The sequence below is a fragment of the Xiphophorus hellerii genome, chromosome 8 (genome assembly GCF_003331165.1).
Source record: "Xiphophorus hellerii strain 12219 chromosome 8, Xiphophorus_hellerii-4.1, whole genome shotgun sequence".
Lineage (NCBI taxonomy): Eukaryota > Metazoa > Chordata > Actinopteri > Cyprinodontiformes > Poeciliidae > Xiphophorus > Xiphophorus hellerii.
The window spans coordinates 13,033,026-13,053,126 of NC_045679.1; the positions used below are offsets into that span (position 1 = coordinate 13,033,026).

General features: G+C 37.3%; 2 protein-coding genes across 3 annotated transcripts in view; both read right to left on the reverse strand.

Moving 5' to 3' along the window:
- Nucleotides 1–199: 199 nt before the first annotated feature.
- Nucleotides 200–4,124, reverse strand: ptgdsa (prostaglandin D2 synthase a). Its single transcript, XM_032570894.1, has 7 exons — nucleotides 3,907–4,124; nucleotides 1,920–2,059; nucleotides 1,635–1,711; nucleotides 799–909; nucleotides 605–706; nucleotides 445–476; nucleotides 200–355 (listed from the first exon to the last, which is right to left on the reverse strand). Exons 1-6 carry the CDS (start codon nucleotides 3,997–3,999, stop codon nucleotides 448–450), a joined length of 552 nt encoding a protein of 183 aa, XP_032426785.1. The 5' UTR covers nucleotides 4,000–4,124; the 3' UTR covers nucleotides 200–355; nucleotides 445–447.
- Nucleotides 4,125–5,338: 1,214 nt separating this feature from the next.
- Nucleotides 5,339–20,101, reverse strand: part of slc27a4 (solute carrier family 27 member 4) — a 28,797-nt gene continuing 14,034 nt past the window's right edge. For both annotated transcript variants that reach the window (XM_032569685.1, XM_032569683.1), the window contains exons 3-14: nucleotides 18,187–18,397; nucleotides 17,082–17,265; nucleotides 15,850–16,008; nucleotides 14,413–14,482; nucleotides 14,143–14,234; nucleotides 13,506–13,615; nucleotides 13,149–13,358; nucleotides 11,787–11,913; nucleotides 11,045–11,182; nucleotides 10,793–10,957; nucleotides 9,855–10,001; nucleotides 5,339–9,617 (exon numbers count right to left, since the gene is read on the reverse strand). In XM_032569685.1, the coding sequence (XP_032425576.1) occupies nucleotides 9,460–9,617; nucleotides 9,855–10,001; nucleotides 10,793–10,957; nucleotides 11,045–11,182; nucleotides 11,787–11,913; nucleotides 13,149–13,358; nucleotides 13,506–13,615; nucleotides 14,143–14,234; nucleotides 14,413–14,482; nucleotides 15,850–16,008; nucleotides 17,082–17,265; nucleotides 18,187–18,397 (1,771 nt within the window). In that variant the 3' untranslated portion in view covers nucleotides 5,339–9,459. The remainder of the gene's footprint in view (nucleotides 9,618–9,854; nucleotides 10,002–10,792; nucleotides 10,958–11,044; nucleotides 11,183–11,786; nucleotides 11,914–13,148; nucleotides 13,359–13,505; nucleotides 13,616–14,142; nucleotides 14,235–14,412; nucleotides 14,483–15,849; nucleotides 16,009–17,081; nucleotides 17,266–18,186; nucleotides 18,398–20,101) is intronic.

Sequence of the window (20,101 nt, forward strand, 5' to 3'; positions counted from 1 at the left end):
CCTTTGTAGATAAGCTGCAGTAAACAATGTTTTCAGTCCTGATGTAAAGTTTCTGCACATCTCAGATTTTCAGGCAGTTGCTTCTGGAGCCGAAGAGCATAAAAAGTAGATACTGATGGATTCAAGTCCTGACACTGTTTGAAGGTTTTTAACAAATTTCAAGTAATTTCAAACATTTATAAAAAAGGGTTTGGGGGAATACAAGAAGATGTTATTGTTTTTTTATTTAAATTGGACAACAGTAATGAAAGAAACAGAGAAAATAGACTTATACTGTATGTATTGATTGCATCTCTATTGTTGATATTAAGCAAAACATCGGAATAAATTCTTTCGGCTTCCTCTGAGCTAAAACCTAGAAGAGAAGCAAAAATTAATTTAGTACAAAAATTTACAATATTTTATTTGTTTTTACTTGTTTTAGGTAACAAACAAACATCTTACCTATTATCCAGATCCTGATGCTGGACAGTTGTCTGTTGATGAGACAATACAAACAAAACAATAAAGTTAACAGGACATTTCCACCCGTTACTTAAGAAAAATTACTTATGTTATTGTACTTAAACTGGAGATATTTAGAGGATTTTTAATCAATAATTACCTGCTGGAGGAGGGGTCAGAATAGATGCTCTGGGGAAACCACGGGACAAAGCAAAGGCCTTAAACTTCTGCAGGACTTGTACTTTGGTTCTCGGTGAGCGACCTGTTCAAGCAGATGTAGGTGAGCCACATTTACTCAGCACAGGAGCCGAAAAAAACAAAAAGTTCAAATTAAATTGTCTCTTTGGGTCTCACCGTAAAGCGCCACCTGTGTGTATTCTCTGTCAAAATTCTTGTATTTGAGAACCACAGCATACTCAGTGTAGTTTGTGTCCACAACAGTGACGTCCTTCACCATGTTATGGCCTGAACAGAAAAACAACAATGAATTTCTTGAAAATGTCTTGGAAAAATAAAAGAAAAATTCCTTGTTTTTTGTTTTGTATGTGGTGGTATGACTTATTACATCTGAAAATATCATATGAATGTTTGCACTATGATATATGTGGTAGGAAAAGATAAAAAAAAACCCCAAATGAAATATAGGAAGAATGTAGACAAATTAAGCTATGTATTTGTAAACATTCAGTATTTTAAAAAATCCTAATTTAAATTGTGTTTCTATTTGAATTTTGAAATTATACCACATTACACTGCTTCATATTTTTTTTTTATTTTGTAGATTTTCATTGTGTGTTTGCTCACGTTCCTTAATCTGAGTCTGAGTCTTAAATGTTTCTCAGTCATATTGTAATATTTCTTTGAATGACCTCCTGTGGTGTTCAATGCATCTGAACAGCCTCCACAAAAACACACGCTGGTCACTGCGCTTTATGAATTTGTTTGCTTAATCTTTGTACACATCTCAGTCTTTCCACACACAACTCTGGATTGTTTACTCAATAAGCTCATTGATTTACATCACGTATGACATTACAGATTTTTTTTTTTGACTCATGCACCAGTTAGTGAAAGGAAATTTCTTGCCGATGTAACTATTAACGTATTGGCCAGAAAATCTGCTTTGGATTGTTTTGATTCCATCAATCCCTCAATTTATTTGTCTCAGAGTAAAATTAGAAACCACTTACGGGTGCTGAAGTAGATGAACTGTCCAGGCACGCTTGTCTTGTTATACTGGTAAAATTTACGAATGCAGGCCACAGACCTGAAGCACAGAACAAAACAGTGAGATGTTTGCGCTGAATCTCGAGCAAGTTGTGAATCCCGCTATAAGTAAAATGACACGAGTTGAACTGAGTTGTTTATCCACTTAACCAGTTATATATGTTTTCTATCAGTTCATATAATAATCTGTACTTGCTTGCAGTGGCTAACTTTATCTGCCCTTTATTATTTGGCATATTTGGACTCACAGAGCTTCCCACATTGTGAGGTTGACGCTGCCACTGGGCAGTATTGTGATGATGCCCATGGAGATCTTCACTTTGTCTCTTAAAGGGATAAAGCCTGGAGAGTCATAGGCGAGCCCCACTCGGTACCATTTACCTGCAAACTTAATGCATATGAAAACATAAAAATTTTATGTGAATGCAAAACCAAACAAAAACAATAAAGCTTATTTCAGGTAGAGATCTGGGAGGGAAAAAAAGGCAAACTATATTAATCTATTTGATCTGGAAACCTGGTTTGAATCAGGGGTTTTCCATTGAAATAATACATCTTTTGCATATGTAAGCTAACAAATTCACAAAAGTTTGCTTCAAAATCTGTAGAAAATCTAGAGGTGCTAGAATAAACATATGATTTAATATAAAATATTTGCAACTTTCTTACATTGTGAAATATCAGTTCCGAAATCTCACCTTCACCTAAAATCTTGGAGACTGTGGAAACCTTGGTCTTAAAGTGATTTATAGCTCATTCTTTCCAAATATAATGTCAATATTATATTTATTATATATTATATTTTTTCAAGAGATACATGCAAAATCTGAAAACCTTAATAAAACATTTCAGTCCATGTTAATACCTTTTCAATAATACTTTTTGTCTTCATTAGTTTTAAGTATGTACTTTATTGTTTGGTTCTATTTCACTTTTCACTTGGACACTGCTGGTGTAAAACAAATCAATCCAGGTTTTACTAATCTATATTTTGAGGCTTATCTTCATCAATGATTCATTTAAAATCCACTCTTTGTGCTTCCACAATTTTAACAATTTAAATATTTTTAATATAAAACTGTTTTACTGTGAAAAGTCCATGAAACATTTTGCAACTTGAAATGATCAAATGAAGTCAAGAGTCTATATGAAAAAAGTGTGAAATAAACATTTAGTTTGGAACTAAACAGACTTAAATATAAACTGATGTATTCCACTGCATAGTGCCCTTTACTGGACATCATAATAGGCAAATAAAAATTAAAGATAACATTAATATTTTTCTAAGCACTCATGACACCCCTTTATTGAATGGCACCCTGGGTAGCAAGCCATAGAAAACCATCTGTAGAGGCTAATGAACCATCATTTGATCCACTTGTGTGGAACCAGGGAAAGGACTAAAATGTGCCCTTGATGAGAGACTTTGGACACCCCTGATGTAGGATATAAAATTAACACTTCTAAGCATTATGTTTCATGTCTTGCTATACAGAAAGGTACTGATGGAAGTAGATTAATATTTACATTTACAGGTGAAGATTTAACCTCACACAACCTCACTGTCTCAGTTTGGTTCATGACCGTAGCGGATTACATGGAGCTAATGAATGATCTAAATATTTAAAAACAGACTACAAATGTTTACAAGATTATGAAAGTCTCAGTAGTTTGTAACTTGTCAAGTCACAAAGTAGCTCTCTGTCCTCAGGGGAGTGGAGAAGGTTTGGTGGGTAGACACTTGGAGCACTGTTAAGTATTTAAGGAAGGATGGTGGAACAGACTGACTAAAAATAATGTAGATGAGCGATGTTTATCATCGTGAAGAGACGCGTTCTCAGTATAACAAGGTGCCTCTGAGCAGAGCTCGTCATACACGCCATCTTTTTGTAGCTGTATTTTCTAAACAGATGGACAGACACCCCAAACCCATTAACATAGACAAAATGTTTTGTAACTTAATCTTGTGGGAAACTTGTTATTAAAGACATACTTGACAAATCTGAAATAACCTAATGAAGGCAAACAAATATTGACACTTTTAAAACAATTTCCCTTTCTGCCATGTGGAATATCATCCTGCATCGCTCCACACCTGTTGTCACACATTAATCCTTATTAATAATTGCAGTTTGTTTGTGTCACCCATCAGTAGCTGTTCTTAAATCTGACAACACTCACATACTATAGTAGATAACACAACCTCCTAAAGTACAAGTAAAACGTTAGTTTTACCTTTTCCAAGTTGAAATCCTTTAGTGGCTTCACTGAGTGCGCCATCGTCATACACATCATCACCATGGCGACAGAGAGCATGGTAGTCTTCATGGCTGTGGTGGGACACAAAGCTGCAAGATGAATATGCTGAAAACAAACAAAAAAGTTTGGAACAATTTATCAGGCCTAAGCCTACAGCAGAAGTCAACAGACAGACAGAGACTGGCAAAGGCTGGGTTGATATTTGCTTTGACTCCTGATCCGCCCACCTGGTCGTCAGCCAATGGAGGCAAAGGATCAGAGAACAGGAACAAAATTGTTGAAAATGTGTGGCTTCCTAACAGCCCCGACTTCTCAGAAACACACAGAGTCATGAATGTGGTTTATTTAGGTCAGCTGAGATTCAGGTGCTGTCCTCACAAGTCAGGACGGACGGCGTTTCGCAACATTTACAGATGATGTTCCAGGAGGAACAAACCACAAGCATCTGCACCTAAAACATTGCTGACTTAGTTCTTCTTTTAGGCAGACTGACAAATAGTTCAGACAAAACACATGTCCACATGGAAGGAGAATGCCCCTCTCTTTAGTATTGAATTTATTAGAAAGAGGATCTTTTTTATTTTATTTTAGGTAAATATGACATCTAGTGTTGAAGGGGAGAAATTGGTATTAAATCTCTAAAAAACAGAAACTGAAATCTGACATGAAGTGAAAGGTCACAATCAAACTACATAACAAAGAGACAAAAATATTATATCTTACAAAGAACTGAAAATAATATTTAAGATTGGGTTAGGATAAATATTTTATATTAATTAAGTCTTATTGGTTCCATTAGCTTTGTGAAAAAAAAGAAAATATGGCTTTGAATTGGACCTCAAATATATATATATAGTTTTGTTGTTTTTCAAAACAAATGGCTTGTTGTTCCTGTTTGGAACAACAAGCCACGAGTTCAATATGGTTTTAAAGGTTTACACAAACACACCTGTCATGACATGAATGTTGTGATCATTTCAAGTTTGGTATGTTTTTATTAAACTATTATGCAGCAGAAGACATTGTTTTTTAATTACGTTTCAAGAGAGAAGAATTTGAGGCAATAACATTTGCTGTCACCATCATTAGCACGATTCTGAATGACTGATCATTTTGCTCTTGTTGGCCAAATTGGTTGATTTCCTGTCTGACTTTTTTAATGGAAGATACAGTATATTACCAAGTTATAACGTTAGCCAGCCCCACCAGAGGATGCTTGAAAAAAAGTCGGAAGGTTCTTTGCTCTGAAAGCCTCATTTTAACTCAGCACAACTGACAGCAGAGTCTGAAGTTAAATTAATAAATTTGGACAAATAATACTTTAACTTCTGGTCGTAAAAATGTTTGTCAGAAAGGCCATTGAGCCCACAGTTAATTAATGACCAAATAAAAAAAAACAGAACCAGAGTCAAAGTGAACAATGTAAATAGTTTTATTAATAATTATCTTTCCATTTGCAGCACTGTATGTATCTCCCTTTCCTTTAATACAGTATGTGCACAACTAGCCTTGTGTGGGTAGGAGGGAAACTCTGTGTGTGTGTGTCTCACACACCTCTCAGACCTCGTCTACACACTCTGCACAGGTTGAGAACTCCTGCAGTGCAACAACACAGTAAAATAAAAGCAACAGAAACACAGGGAGGCAGATTTACTAACACCATAATGAACGCGGAAAAAAATGTGCAAAAAGCAGGGTGAGACATAGAGGACACAGATGCATCACAAAAACATGTTTCCTCAGCAAAGTTTAATTCAACTTTATTGCATCCAACTTAATAGTGAATCCACAGAGACTCTTGTAATCTTGATCAGTTAGTTTATATCGGAAATGATTTATTTTGATGCTTTCTAACATTTTATAACTTACAAAGTTAGGGTTTAATTGACTGAAGTTCCTATGTAGGACTGAAAGCTTAGAGTTAAATCTTGTTGCTGTGCTATATAAAACATGAAACTAATAGGAAAATAAAATGTAATCTTAGAAATGTGGATATAGTTGTCAAACCCAAAACTCTCTTAGGAAAATTTGAACAATAAAGTTTATTTTGTAAGATTTATTTTTACCAATTAAATTTATATTAATTCTAGTGTTAAGGAAACGCCACATCTCTAATTTCCATCAGTATTTTTCCAACATGGACATGTCAAATCAAATAGACTGTGAGTAATTATTTTCTTATCCTTCCTTGTGCATCTCAGAGGTGGGTTAAAATTTATACCGCTCACTCGATTGTCATCCAAGCATAAATCCCCTTTTAGACCACAATCACAGAGTCATGATTTCACACAAAAACATACAAAAAGCAGTGGATCAAAGAATAATGGACAGGCTTCCAAAAATAAAATAATTTAAGCTAATTTTAAAATATATATATATAAAAAAATGACAACATCTTCTTCAGAGTGCAGTGCTCTGGGGCTGTTTAATCACTCGCCCCCTGGTGGTATGAATTGACAAATGCAACCGCCACCAATCAGAAGCATCATAACAGCCAAACCGTAGACACACAAATTACACCTCACAACAACAAATCAGTCATTTGTTCATTTTTCCCGCCAAACACATTCATGTGAACATTTTACACTCATCATTAAAGAATAAATTCAGTAGCGAAAGAGACAAAGGAGGCTGGAACGAAGCTGGACCTCGTGAACGCCTCTGTTGGACTTTTCCCCCCTCAAATGATGAGGAAACAATGGGTGAAAAAAATGACTGAAGATTTCCTATGTCAGTAAATGCAATGCATGAACCAAGAAAACATGCTTCAAAGCATGCAGCATCCTGAAAACAATAACAATATTCTGCTTTGGTGTACTGCATGTGACTGCAGGATGCAATATAAGGTCAAGGGTTACAGAGCAACAGCAGAGAACTCAAATGAGCAAAAGAAAGTTTCTTGAAATTCATTTTTAGGTGAAGCTAAATGTCGCCAGAATTCATGAACAAGCCAATCATATCCGGGACGATTTTTAATCAACGTCTGAAACAACACGAGTTCAACTGGGACAGAGTAGACAGAAAACAAGGCATGGCTATTAGAAGGTTGGATGGCAAACGAACACGGCAAACACAAATTAAGTTCAAGGTAGGAATAAAATCTTAAAGGAGAGTATTAGGAGATAAATTCTTCCTGCTCCCACCCACTTGGTTTTTGCAGATTTTAAGGAAATCCCATGATCCTATGTAGTCAAGTTGTTATGATGGAGAACAGACTGAAGCTGAAATAAGAAAGAAATGCTGAAACGTCAGATTAAGATGAGGGCCAGGGGCTGTGTGTCTGGGACGTGAACTCGCAGTGTGGCACAGTGCTCTGCGCATGGTCCATGGTGCTCGTTCATTCATGAAAGCGATGGATATCAACATTAACTAGAAAGAGCAGCTCTGGTCAGAAGTTTACATACAATCGTCATGGGATCCAATTACATTGTTTTTCAGTTTTTATGTATTTTTATTTGAACTGTTCTGTTGTTGTTTAATTATTTTTAGAAACAAGAATTAGATTCAAATGTCACCAGTTCAAAATTTCACAGATTCAAATATATGCTTATTGCTGCCATCAACAAACTTCTGGTAGTTTGTTGACGGCACCTTTATACTCAATGGAGTCCAACTTTTAAACATCTACATTTGATAATCTGTGAGCCAGACCTTAATTTTCCTTTTCCAAGCATGATACTGCCACCACCATGCCTTCCCCTAGTCCAAACCTAAGCCTTCTAGAAAATGTATAAACAAAGCTTAAAAATTGGGTCCATTCCAGTAACCAAACAATTTAAATGAAATGTGGTCAAATATTCAGCCTGAATGATGCCAGAATCTTGTTGATGGTTACAGAAAGTGTGTGATTAAGCTGAAAATCGCAAAGGGATATGTAACCAAATATTAATGAGATTACATGAGTATGTATAGCTATATCTTTGACTCTGTGCTGATTAGACAATCTGCCATAAAGTCAACTATTTGCACACCCAATGCTTGTTCTTTCAAGTTATATGTTAAGATAACTTGATGTTAAGCTACTCATTTTCCATTCCAAACTGGAAAATGAGTAGCTTAAATAAATAATAAAAAGCCCCAAATTAAACAAAGTAAACTTCTGACTTCTCTACTCCTGTTTCAGCTCCTGTTCAATTCTTCCCTGTTGTTTTGAATTTTTTTTGGTCAATCAGCTCTCCTGGACGTTGTTGCAGAATCTCGCTCTGAAGCACTCATATCAGGAAATCCTTCTGTCAAGTCCTTTTTCATATGCTTTAGGTGAACACATACAAAACAAACCAACATACACACACACACACCCATCCCAAGATGAGCAAAGTCTACCTATTCAGACAAAACCTGCACAATTTGGCCACATAACCATGAGAGTTCAACATGCAAACCAGAAGATAAAATGTGTTATTTAGCCCAGGGTTGACTTTATGCTGTTGCTTTACTTTGTGTTCCAGCAGCCAATATGAAATGGGTTCAACAGCTTTGCTTTGATGGACTCCACATGCCACATCTTACATGCCAATGTAAGATGGATTTGGATGGACATGCAGCATAAAAAAAGGATAAAATACAAGTTCTATAATCTAAAATATGTAAACATCAACTTAAAATATTTGGTATGTTGCTGACATATTTTAATGAATAAATAAAAACAAAGTTCTGATGGCTTGCAGCTGATTATTGCACTGCAGATGCTGGAGAGTTATTGCACATTAAAGCTGCAACCACTGGTCTTATTTAACATGTGTCCTTTCCAGCTGCTCTTAAATTGTTCCCTTTTAGTAACAATGCATGGATGCTTTGGAGAGCAACAAGGTCGGAATGACTAATGTTTCAGGTAATCTGAACTTCTGGTGTGGGAGATTATGGTTCGTCACTTTCTGGCTAGTTGTGCAGGTTAAGTCAAAAGCAGAGGTGCCATCTTTCACAAGATAATCTCACTATAACATAACATAACATGATAACATGAACAGAGATAACTTAGGTGCACAAAGGTCCCTTCGTTGTTCCGCACACTTTATATGCAGGACTGGTTTCACAGTTCTCTTCAGTGTCCTTTTAAGTTTGTATTTGCAAGTTGTTGCATTCTGGATTCCAGGCAGCCTGTGTGCCTTATTTCTTGCTGGGAAAGCATGTTGGTAAGGGGTCTTCAAGGTCGGTGTTACAATGAAAGGATGTTTGAAGTTTCCAGAAAGAACCTGGTTTCTGTGGTTGGTGCCTCTCTTTTTGTCTGCTGAGGTAGCGAGAGGAGTTGCCGGGGAGATTTCAGCCGGGATGGATGGAGCAGAGTATATCCTTTTGAGCGTGCTGTCCATATATCTCTTTTTTGTTTGTTTTTTTAGAACTTTAATGAGCAAAGTAGGTTTGAGCGTATGTGTGTGTGCATTGGCCTTTGGAAGCTTATGGCTCTTACATTAGCATCCATGTACATGTTCTGCTAACCTGGGCAGGCAATGTTGTCCTCTTTTCTTTATTTATTGAAATATGTCTGCATGTCAGTGTGTGCACAAGTTGATGTAGTGGTCTGTCAGGCCGTCACAATTTGTGCTTCCCCGACACTATGGAGCGGTAAAGCTCTTCGTCCAGCTGCACATAGCGCCCTCTGCTGGAATCCAGGAAGAACAGTTTGTCTGACACAACAGTGGGATTAAAACCATCATGACGCAACTCTGTCTTCTGGAATTTAAACGTTCCTGGAAAAGAGAGACAAAGGAAAAGTGTGTGGTTGTTCAAATATAAATTCAGACATTTTTTGTTTAAATCAGTCTAGGCTGTCTTTTTTATTATTATTATTTTGTTTTTCTTTCATGGTTTATGCACATTATTCAAGCCCAAATTCAAAACTAAAATTTTCAGAATTTTGTGGAGCATGTACACTTCACCTACACAGCACATGGATCCTTTAGAAAATAAAATGAGCAAATAAATACCTGTCTTGTTAACTTCTGGAAGGAAGCGAAGAAACACAGGTCTGGCATACGGAGGGAGAACTTTCTCCATGTCCTTAAACAATTTCTCCAGGTCGGTGGATTGGGACGGATCAGCGATGGCTGCCATTCCAGCCTTTCCCTCTGCTCCTGTGCACACAGAATCAGACATACAAGATGATTAGCTACTAACAACTGTAGAGATTTAGGTTCAGAAGCAACCAAAACCTTTTTTTATATTTTCAAACAGTACCAAACTCTTGGTCAGACCTTAGTGGAGAATATACCTCTATTTTACATCCATCTGGACATTTTCTGTACCTGCATTGTCTATGTTGGAGCTGGACAGCTGGAGTCAATACTATTAATCCATTAAAATAATAGAGGAAAGAGCCAGCCATGCTCATCCTCCTTCTTCAAATCTGCTCATCCAATACTCATACTGAGCACATTCTTGATGTAAGGCAATGCAGAAAAATGTAACTAACCTTCCTGTTTAACACTACTGATATCCTGTGCTCATAACTTGTACATTTTGCAAAGAATGGATGAACATTTCACTTCCAGATTTGTAAAGCTGGTGGTGACATGACTCAAAAGTCTTTTATTATTAGTAACAAGTGGTTCCAAAAAGCATTCAGAGTGGCAGGCTGAAAAAATATGCCAGCTACACTTTTCAAATGTTATTTGTGGAAATATTTGAAAACAATAAAAAAACACCTTTTGTTTGTATTCTTCTACTTAATTTGTTTAGACCGAGCCCATACGATCTCAATAAAATACATTGAGGTTTGTGGGTCTTTGTACTGATTTCAGTTTGGCACAACTAACAAATTTAGAGACATGTTAGACATTTTCTTAAGACCTTACCATATAATGTTGACGGTATTCCTTGAACGGGAAACATACAGTATGAACAAAAGCCAAGTGAAAAGGTTTACCTGGGATTTCTACTCCATAAACAACCACATCTTTCATCTCAAGCAGCCTGCTTAAGGTTCCTTCCACCTCGGTTGTTGAGACGTTCTCTCCTTTCCACCGGAAAGTGTCTCCTGTTCGGTCCTTGAAGTACATATGGCCATACTTATCCATGATCAGAACGTCACCTGTTTGGAGGATTTAATAACCGTTTATTCAAATGAGGTACTTCAAACATTATAGTACAATAATATGTGCTGGAGGAGGATTCTAACCAGAAAGATAGGCGCTATCGCCCTTCTTGAAGACACTATTAGCGATCTTCTTGCTCGTTGCCGTTTCGTTAACGTAGCCATCAAACCTTCGAAGGGGATCGTTCTGGATGATCTTCCCTACTAGCTGGCCAGGCTCGCCTTGAACAAGAGAAGAACCAGATTATTTCATATTCGCTGGCATTTTTGGTAAATATTTGTTCATAATTTCAGGGTTTTGCTACATTACAGTTAGAAACTGTTCATGTGTGAAGAAGAAATGAACTTCCAAAACATTGTTATGGATAGGGCTGCAACTAACAATTATTGTGAAAATTGATTATGCTAACGATTAATCAGATAAAAAAAAAAAAACACACTGGCATATTCTGCAAATTTTTTATTTTACTCTTTTAATAAAATAGTAGAAAAACTTAAAAGTACAAAGCAAATAATTCAAATCCTTTTAATCCTGCTGAGTGTGTTATTCTTTCAGCAAATGACCTTTTTTAGGGTTTGTATACTCCAGTTAACAATAAAATCAATCATTAAATTAGTTGACAGTTATATTAACAATCAATTCATCTCACTAATTATTTAAGGTGCATTATTGAGTCGGTTCATATTTTCATCAATAATCCAGTTTTCATTATTAACTATTTTGTATGTGAATATACAAACTGCCACATCTCTGTCTACAGTTTCTTAAAACAACAACAAAACCCCAGCAATTTTTCATTTATGACTCGCAAAAGTAAAAACCCACCAGGTTTACAAGGAATGCAGACACCATCAGGTCCTCGTATGAGCTCCATGGTCTCTTCATCAACCCTCACCAGCCTGATGGGATAGATGAAGGGCAGAATCTGGCTGTTAAAGCCACATGCGCCAACCTAAATGGCAAACAAAGGTGTTATTACTAATAATACGTCCAGGGTGGGCCAAGAGATTAAAAAATACATATATACAGCGGAAGTTGCTATGTTAAACGTATGATGGCGGACACTAAAAGGCAAATTTACGGGAATTAAAAAAGGCCAGGCTGGTTCATTTTTGCAGTGTATGTGGATCTGGGAGGAAGGAATGTGGTGGCAGTGATAGCAGCGATTCCACTTCATGTGAATTCTCTAGTGTGCAGCTGTGCGGCTTAGTCATCTGAGAATCTGAAGATAGACTGGCCATACAGGACTCATGCCAAGGCTCCAAACTAATCATGCTGACACTGTTATTAAGCAGGTGCAATTAACAATCCATGCCCATCAAAGAGATAAATACCAAGTCACACTAAGGGCTTTGGCATCCAGTTGTAGTATGACTCCTAGCTTTAGAATAGCGTCAAGATCTTCACATTGTGCACAGACTCAGCAGTACTGTGTGCTGGGGGACTAAAGTGAGTTGGGAGTTTTTCAGGCTCCAGTTGAAATGCCAGGATTTCACATACCTTAGTGTCATATTTAGTTAAAAGGAGGAGGAACAACCAGGAGCGACAAAACAAAACAGGCAGTAGTTTACAGAGTCTATGTTTTTCTATTATAGAATAGTCGCAGAATAACTTATAAAAATCTTCAGGGTTTAGACATGATTGACTTTACATAATCAATAAAAGGCCCACATGTGGCTGCTAAGCTGATAAATATGCAGATTTTTGTTTCTCCACCACAACAAGGCTAAAACCTACGGTGCATGTAATGAAACCTCTGTATTATTAATACGACGACTCTGCATGTTGTGAGGAAACATGCTTGTGCAGACAGGATTCTGTGTGGTGGTAGCACTGGAGTTAAGACAGCATGGAAAGAAAAGGACTACAAAAAGCATAGCAGCCTTATCTTTGCCTTCACAGTGAAGTCAGGTTTGTCAAATTTGCTGTGATTCAGCAACGTTCAAAAGATTATAGAGGTCCCAGGGTGTTCTTTAACCTGGTGCAAAGGTATCCTGACAATACTGTCAGGGATCTGCAACAACTGATGGGCTGCTTTCTTAGAGGAGTATTTAATTACACTATTTTACAAATCAATTTTGGTTTTGCACATTTCATTCCTTTTGTATTTCAGAGTCCTTGCAGTCTTTATTTTATGTTATTTTCACTAAAGAATTCTCACTGCTTCTTAGCAGGTTGTGTTCCCACCTTGTTTCCAAAGTTGCCCAAGCTGCAGTTGCACTCTGTGGCTCCGTAAAACTCTGCAATCTGTGGGATATTGTAGCGCTTCATGAATTCCTCCCATATGGACTGGCGCAGGCCGTTCCCCAGCGCCATGCGCACCCGATGCTGACGTTCAGAGTCTCGAACTGGTTGGTTTAGTAGATATCGACAAATCTCTCCGATGTACTGCACAATCTAGATGTTGAATATGGAAATGGGAACAGAAATGATTCAAATGATTAATAGCAATTCAATTAGGTTCACAAAAGGCTGTTCAAATATTTTGAGGAATATTTTCAAGAGTGACTCATGGTAGGAACTTGTAAATGAAATTAGTCTTACAGTGCAGTTATATTTGACACAGTCATCCCAGAAACGGGATGCAGAGAACTTCTTTCTGATGACCACAGTCATTCCGTGTATTAGGCACTGTCCCACTCCCACAATGTTCCCTGAGTAAGAAAAATATGTAGAATCACACAGTCAGTCTTTTTGTACGAGGTCATCAAAAAATGGAAAAGCTGAAATTGAAGATGCAGCTTAAATGAACATTAAAATTAGTTTAATTCTGTTTTCCTTCTTGACATTTGAAACACACATTGTGTTGAAAACAACATGATGCCAAGGCTCTTCAAAGGAAGTGCTGTAGGTGGGTCAAACTAATTTGGCTTTGTTTGTACAAGGACTCAAACCAATATGGATGTGACGTTTCTACAACTGTAACCCAACCCACGGCCAACGACTGCAGCTCTCCCTCATGTAGTTTGATTTGCATTTGAGGCGGAGAGAAAATCTACTTGTAAATCCTTCTTCCTACTAGCCTCAATGTGAGAGACTGGCTCGACACATGTTTTTGTTTTCACCGTTTGTTTAAATTGTTTTTGTACAGTAGGAAATTGAGCCAAAAGAGAAGTAAAAGAAGTAAACTTACTCACGCACAGATGAAGTGCAAAGCCAAATCGATTTTAAACAAACATACCTGCAGAGTGGTAGAGCGGGAGACAATCATAGAGGACATCGTCTGGTGTCATCCTAAAGCCGTAATATACCAAAGCAGCCATGCGGTAGTATCTGAAAACAAGAATGAAGTTAGATATCAGTCAAGTCAGTGCACATTTGAAAATGCAGCAAGCTTTACTTTATCTCTGTCTCCTTCTGTGCTAAGATTATTTGAACTATACACATGGATCTAAAAAGAACAGCTGCAGTTCGTGTGTGTCTGTTTGTTGGCCAAACGCCTGCTTCCTACCTGCTGTGCACAACAATGGCAGCTTTAGGCATTCCTGTGGTTCCTGATGTGTAGATATAAAACAGCCGATCTAAAACAGAAAACACAGAAAAAGAAGATAATATCAGGTTGATATTGTGCAAATGTGATAAACATCTAAGAATTTTTCTTCAGCTAAATTTGAACGTCTGAATATATATATACATGCACGGTGTTACACCTTAGTGTAGAACCTTTTCTAAAAGGAGTTACTCACTTACTCTTGATCAGAGCAGAGATGGAATTGAGCAGTGTATCATAGTAAGCCCTATCATCATAGTCTGATCTTACAACCTGAAATCTTAAACTCACAAAGATTGAAAAAACAAAAAAACAAAGCAGAATAATTTCACAAAGGCTTTTATAGATCTGAAACAAAGTCAGAGTGAAGAAATGTTGTGGCTCCGTGTGAGTAAAGGTCAGGTGGAAACGTTACATCCTCTGAATTGTTTGGTAGATAGAAATTCTTTGTGTCAGGTACTTTGTGTGAGAACCAGACTAAGCAGTTAGAGAGCAGTTTCTATTTAAATGTAATGTTTATATAAAGCTTTGCAATATTATCCATTCCATTTGGTATGGATATACCATTTGTAAATGGTATATCCATTTACAAATGGATATACCATTTGTAAATGGTATATCCATTTACAATGGATATACCATTTAATATATACACATATATACAAATGGTATATTTGTAAATATACCATTTGTAAATGGTATATTTACAAATGGTAAATATACCATTTACCATTTGTAAATGGTATATTCATACCATTCAGTCATACCATTTGACTGAATAAATAGTTCACAAATGGACTATTTATTCATTTAGTGGATTTTGAAAGCAATTAGATTCACTACATTCAATATTTTTTGGTTTCAGAGTGCCAGGGGGATGGAAACAAAAGGTAACAATTTTTTATATTTTGTTACTTTCTCACTCAGCTCTAGTTTTGGAGGACCAATATAGGACCAAAATTGAACTTTTTGATGAACGCTACATGTACCAGAAATCTAACACTGCATTTCCCTCTGAGGGCGATACTATGTGTGCATGCATTTTGTGATATTTGCGGGTCCCACTCTGGACAACTTGTCTGTCATGCCACCTCAGGCTCCAAAAGTATATGTTTGCTGAAATAAAATCATTTACATCCAGTGCCTCTAACTCCTTGCAGTTTCACTGTTTTGTCTACCTCTCATTTGCACACAAGCAACAGTGCTACAATGTTTTCCAAAATTAAAAGTTTGTATGATAAATTTGTATCTTATCATACTGAAATCTTTGGAATCAGAAACATAAGATACATCTGAACAAAGTGAATTATCGAAACAACTCCCAACAATGCAACAAAAGGCAGATTGTATAAACTTTGTCGTAAGTGAAGTCAAATCCGGCTGACATTGCGTGTTCACCTGTGAAGCAGCGATCTGGCCGTTGAGGCAGGCGAGACGAGGCGCCAGTCAGCAGGGGCTCCAGGCACTCTGTTCCCTGCGGTACTCGTTTGGGGTCCCAGTCTCCACAGCAAAACATCAGAACCGCCTTCCTCATCAAACTGTGGACCTCTGACACCGCTGTAAAAGAAAGACAGAGAAAAAATGCCTTGGAGTATTGTGGGATAATTATCATAATTTAATCAATGATGCAGATAGAACACATGATATGAGGTCAAAGAAGATTAAAAAATAAGCCCAGAGCGACTCAACCAAAAAAAAACGTGTGACGAGTGTGAAACTGAAACGTCTCAATTGTTTTTTTCATACTGTATAAACAGAAACAGTGTGTAAGTGAAGCTTTATGTCCTTCTGGCTCAGTGCTGATGCTGTAAGCATGATGTTTGGCTGCACCATAAAAAAGCTGCAGTTCCAATTACTTAAAGGCATTTAGCACGTCACAGGCTGAAGAATTGATACAGAGAGAGCTTCATCAATCTCCGAATGTACACTTCCACTCTCTTTATAGATGTTGAGGTCAAGGTTTTTTTCCCTGTTGGAGCATAGATCCAGGAGTAAAACAGATCAAAAATGAATGTTACATTGCATGTTCATGTAACATGCAAAGAAGATCAGTCTATTAAGACATTGTTCATTAGTAGATAGCAGATAATTAATGCAATTTTAATTCCACGCACATGACCTTTTAATAACTCATCTAACGAGTGAGTCAGGCAATGCTTCAGCTGAGTGACTTTTACCTTTTAGCTGTTTTAAACTAGTAGAAAAAGTCACATTTAAATACATAATGTGCTGCATGTGTGCACATAAGCTTGGATTAAAAACATACTGATTTTGAAAAAAGTTGAATCATCAAAAAGGGAATGTTGAATATGTCTGACCTTTAGTAAAAATCTGTAAGAGTTGAACGTTGTTCTACACATTTCTGTCACTATCATCAGCTGCTGATTATCACTTATCAGGTGGTATTCTTGTCAGACCTTGAATGCCACACATTGGCTATAAAGACAGCTCCACTGACTGATACTGAGGAGACACCTACTCAAATAACCATGTATTTTTTATGACCTCAGCTGCTTTCTCCCTGGACTCATTACAAAGGAAGAAGAACAGCACCCATCAGCATAAGTCAGTACTGTGCACACAGGAGGCTTAAGGTGGCTGTAGAACATGAGCTCTTCCCTTTATCTTACCATCAGAAAGCTCTGAACCAAACACCACAGCCTTGGCATCGGAGATGGTAACACAGTGGACCAGAGCATCTAGTCTCAAGTTGAAGTTGATGAGAGCAGCTTCAACTCCGATTTTAGCCATTCCCAGCCAGAGGCCCACATACTGGGATCTGTTCTCCATGAACAGGGCCACCACATCTCCTTCCTTAAAGTGGGAACGACAAAAACAGACGTGCTGTCAACCTACAGTATACACACCACTTTCGTTTTTCACACTTTATCATGTTACAACCATTTTTCAATGTAGTTCTAAAAAAACAAAAAACACGGCGTGGCACACCTAAGACAGAAAGAAATTCTATATGGCTTTCAAATTTTTCCTACAAATAAGAATCTGAAAAGTCCAGCCTTTCCCTGCTGAAGAATAAATAGCACCCCCACAGCATGATACTGCCACCACCAGTTCAGAAAAGTGTGGCATGCACTTGTACTCATTCCTTCCACTTTGATGCTCCCAATTAAATTCCAGTGAAACAATTTCCCTCCAAAAGTTACCTTGTGAGGAAATAGAGTCAGTTTGTGTATTATTAAAAATTCAATTGTGATATTGATTGCGATGAACCAGTTTTTTTTCCCCCCCATCACTAGTCTCTCTTTCAGGCCCAGTTGTTTAGAATCAAAATGTACAAACAATTGGGCAATTATACTATTGGAAAGCTGATTTTACATGCAGAGCACCTAAAACAGAAGAACTAACTAAATAAATAGTGCATCCAGGCAGACCTTTGTGATTGTGAAAATGCTCTGGACAGAACTTTCCGGTCTAACGTATCACCCTAAAAAGATGTTGGCAGTATGATGCTGTGGGGATGCTTTTCTTTTGAAGAACAGGCAACTCTTCACAACTTTTTCATGACGAAAATTATGAACACCATGCCTCGGTTTCCTTCTGCCTCATGAATATGTATGACTTTGTGTTGACAGTACAATAAAAGAAATACACACTGTACATTGAGGTTTGTGGTTATAATGTGACAAAAAATGTATCCATTTTTAAAAATGAAAGATGAGAAAATGAGTTTTACAAATTATTTCTAATTCAATCTTTTTTTTCTTTTTTTTTTACCTTAAAACCACGATCCAGCAGCAGGTTGGCCACTCGGTTGGAGTATTCATCCAACTGTCGGAAAGTCCACCTCTCTCCGGTCCCCTCAAAGATGAGAGCAGTTTTGTCGCCATGGCGCCGCACAGTTTCTGCAAAGATCTTTGGAAGAGTGTTCTTCTCTCTGACATGTCGCTTGACGTTCAGCTTCACGCGCAGTAGCACGTAGGCCGCACTTTAGGAGAAAAATACAACACACCTTAGAGTTACAGCTTTAGAACTGATTTTATTATACTACAAAGATAAAAGTCCTTCTGCAAAAGAATCCTACCCTACACATAATATTTAACAAGAAATGTCAACTTGGCTGGCAGTTTCATGAAGCATGCCTCATTTGCTGGGAAACATTACAAAACATGCATGTATATTAGGTATACTTAGAAGGTACAAATATACCTTGAAGTTATTGTTCATATATAATTAGATCCATTATCGACACACATGCAATTCATAGCAGGAGAAGTAAAATATTTTAATAAGCATATCCAGGGGGCAAAGTCTGACTTAATAGTAACGCTCAGTACTCTGTATTTATTACACAGAGGTACAAGCAGAAGCCATGGCTGACTGAGGTAAATTATTACAAAAACCTCATAAAAACCAACAAGCCAAGCAATTTCATGGCTGTACTGTGATCTTGTTGGAAATGCTTATCATTGCATAAGGGATTAGTTTTATGCTTGTCGAGATAAATGCAGTTTACTGTAGTTCAGACATCTAATTTTCACTCACATAACTATTGGGATTCTCCCTGTTGCAAAAGAAGAAAACTAAGAATAGTAGTAAGCTGTTTAGTGTAGCCTTTTTAAGCTAATTTTCTACTGCTAATGCAAAGTTTAGGAGAACACATAAAGACACCACATACATTTTAGTCATACACTGTAGCATACCACTATCTGTCACAAGTGCACATGTGAACAAAATGCCAATGGCTTGTCAAACTACATCACACAATACCATCCAATGAGTCACAGTGGAAATGTTAGCCAGAGCCCAGGTGAAATTGTTGAATTCTTACCCTTGGTTCATAGAAATATTCAAGGTAATACTATGAGTAAAACTAAAAAGCTTACCGGTTTTATCAAAAGAAGATGCAGGTATGTGTATATGAAAATGAGGATATGTACCTCTAACTCACAAAGATGGAGTCCTTATTTTACACGTACTAATCAGAAATATGCACCACTACTAGTTGGACCACTTCGTGTGTTTGTTCGGAGGAGGTTTTTAAAGGGACAGGTTTTTGTTTACAGTTTCCCGTTTTACCAGTGGTGGGGGGAAAAAGGAAGTTAACCACAGCATATCACCATAGTAACCTTTAACTGTAAATATTAGCTCAAGGTTCACACATTAAATAATCACAGTCTAGCTGCATTCTTGGCATTTTTTCCATAGAAATATATGTCAAGCTAGCACCTTGGAAACTATCATGTGGCCCATCAACATTTCTGCAAATGAAATCTGATCTGAAGATATGTTTTAGGCTTGCTATTAAATAAGGACATGGGGCTTCTGTCACTTGCAAAACACAACTTTTGATTTTATGTAGTAGACCAAAACAATGTGGTAGCATCATGCTGTGAACAGACCCTTTTTTAAGCAGGAACAAGTAAAGCAGTCCAAGTTCATGTGAAGAGGTTTGGAAGTGCATGCAGAGTAATGGTTTAGGTCAAAGTTCATTTGTGGCTGAGAGTCAATCGCAAGATTTGCGAACTGATGTTTACAAGTGATTTTCATCCAATCTGGCAGAAGTTGAGATATTTTGCAAAGAAGAATGTACCATCAAATCACTTCCAGCTGTAAGTGCCCCCAAAAGATGGCGCTACAAAGTATTTAAGTAGGGGGGTTGAGGGAAATCTGAAATTGTCAGGTGACAATT

Excerpts from the sequence above, each read along its gene's own strand:
- ptgdsa (XM_032570894.1), bottom strand. The coding sequence starts at position 3,999 with ATGAAGACTACCATGCTCTCTGTCGCCATGGTGATGATGTGTATGACG. Across the intron at positions 1,712-1,919 it reads CTCACAATGTGGGAAGCTCT|GTCTGTGGCCTGCATTCGTA; the intron begins GTGAGTCCAAAT and ends TCTGTGCTTCAG. Across the intron at positions 707-798 it reads CACACAGGTGGCGCTTTACG|GTCGCTCACCGAGAACCAAA; the intron begins GTGAGACCCAAA and ends CTGCTTGAACAG.